At 47.6% G+C, this 1405-nt stretch overlaps 1 protein-coding gene across 1 annotated transcript; it reads right to left on the bottom strand.

Annotated features, from left to right (window-relative positions):
* Positions 1-577: 577 nt before the first annotated feature.
* Positions 578-1033, bottom strand: LOC138515339 (ribonuclease H-like). Its single transcript, XM_069630224.1, has one exon. The coding sequence runs from the start codon at positions 1031-1033 to the stop codon at positions 578-580; it is 456 nt and encodes a 151-aa protein (XP_069486325.1).
* Between the last annotated feature and the right edge of the window lie 372 nt (positions 1034-1405).

A 1405-nucleotide genomic window follows, 5' to 3' on the forward strand; every position in this document is an offset into this window, starting at 1 on the left:
TGTAGGGGAGCTGTGAGTGTGAGGGAACTTGGCTGGAATTGCGCACACACAAGACACCCCTTCAAGTATTGGCCAAGGTCCTGACACATGTGTGGCCAGTATGCAACCTCTCGCAAGATTTCAAAGTTTTATGAAACCCCCTATGACCGGCTGTGGCTATGTCATGGGCGTGACTTAACATCAGGTTTCGGAATGAGGTAGGTACTACCCACTGGTCCCATCTAGAGATGGATCTCCCTACCAACAAACCGTCTTGGATTCGGAACATTTTGGCAAACTTCATCAACACCCAGAGATCCTCTTTCCCAATGTAATTGGATTCGGTCAGAGAAAAATTCACAGAGTCTTCAAGGTGTTGATAAAATTTCCCAATAATCAGATCCCCCTTTTGTGCCATATCAAATCGGCATCTGGTGTTTCCTTACTCCACTGGGCAGTTGAGCGTTTTGGTCAAGTGTTTGGGACCTGGTGAGCAGCTACCTGGATATCCCCCAACAGGGACTCTATCTCTGAGATCCCTGTGGATGGCTCTGGTTTTGACCAACTGGTCAGCCAAATCCATTCTGGTTCCTCTACTCTAGAGTGACTTGATCTTTTTCCAGTAGATGGTCATCTCTTTGGAGGTGACCAGATCATCAATGGCTTGTATACATTTCCCATGCTCATGCTTGAGTGGTTTGTTTGCACACAGCATGCCTCGGTTTTTCCAATTAATCAGGTGCTCCACAAACCCATTCCTGACATAATCTGAATCAGTGATTATGACCAGTTCTTGTAGTTGGTGTTGCATGGCAGTGATGATAGCTTTATGTACCGCCATCAATTCTGCCACTTGACTACTTCGGGGACTGATCTTGTACCCAGCAGAGGGCTCTGGGGCATCATTCACCCAGGCATTCGCAATGCCAGCCACTAGTTCCTTTACCCCGTGGTTGTCAACATGGTAGGAGCACCATTCCACATAAACCGTGGGTATCCCCTGGCACGTGTTTTCCTCATAGATTTTGTGCGGGGAAGTAAGGTACGCCTCCATGTCGTCTTAGGTTTTTAGTCTTTCCTCCTCAACGGTTTTCTTGAGCACAATCATGCAAGTCGGCCAAACATTGCGTGATGGGACTCGTCTGGTTTTGGCCATAACTGACCTCCACAGGAAAGCCTTGCATGGACAGAATCCAGGAAGAGATTCTAGAATCACTCACGTTCCCTGTTCGGATTCGGTCACTTTGGAGGTATTGCAAGGACTGGTGAGTCTCGACAATGATGTGCTCCCCCTGGATGAACAGGCGGTAATTCTTAAATGCCTGCACTGTTGCCAGGAGTTCCTTTTCACAATCGTTTTTCCTCCACAGAGGAAAAAGTCTTGCTCGCATACGAGATGACTTTGTTGACATTGTCGTGCTTCTGG

Source organism: Ambystoma mexicanum, chromosome 6q (assembly GCF_040938575.1).
Source record: "Ambystoma mexicanum isolate Mex_15411 chromosome 6q, UKY_AmexF1_1, whole genome shotgun sequence".
Classification (NCBI taxonomy): domain Eukaryota; kingdom Metazoa; phylum Chordata; class Amphibia; order Caudata; family Ambystomatidae; genus Ambystoma; species Ambystoma mexicanum.

Coding starts and splice junctions, on each gene's coding strand:
- LOC138515339 (XM_069630224.1), bottom strand. CDS start 1,033: ATGGAGGCGTACCTTACTTCCCCGCACAAAATCTATGAGGAAAACACG.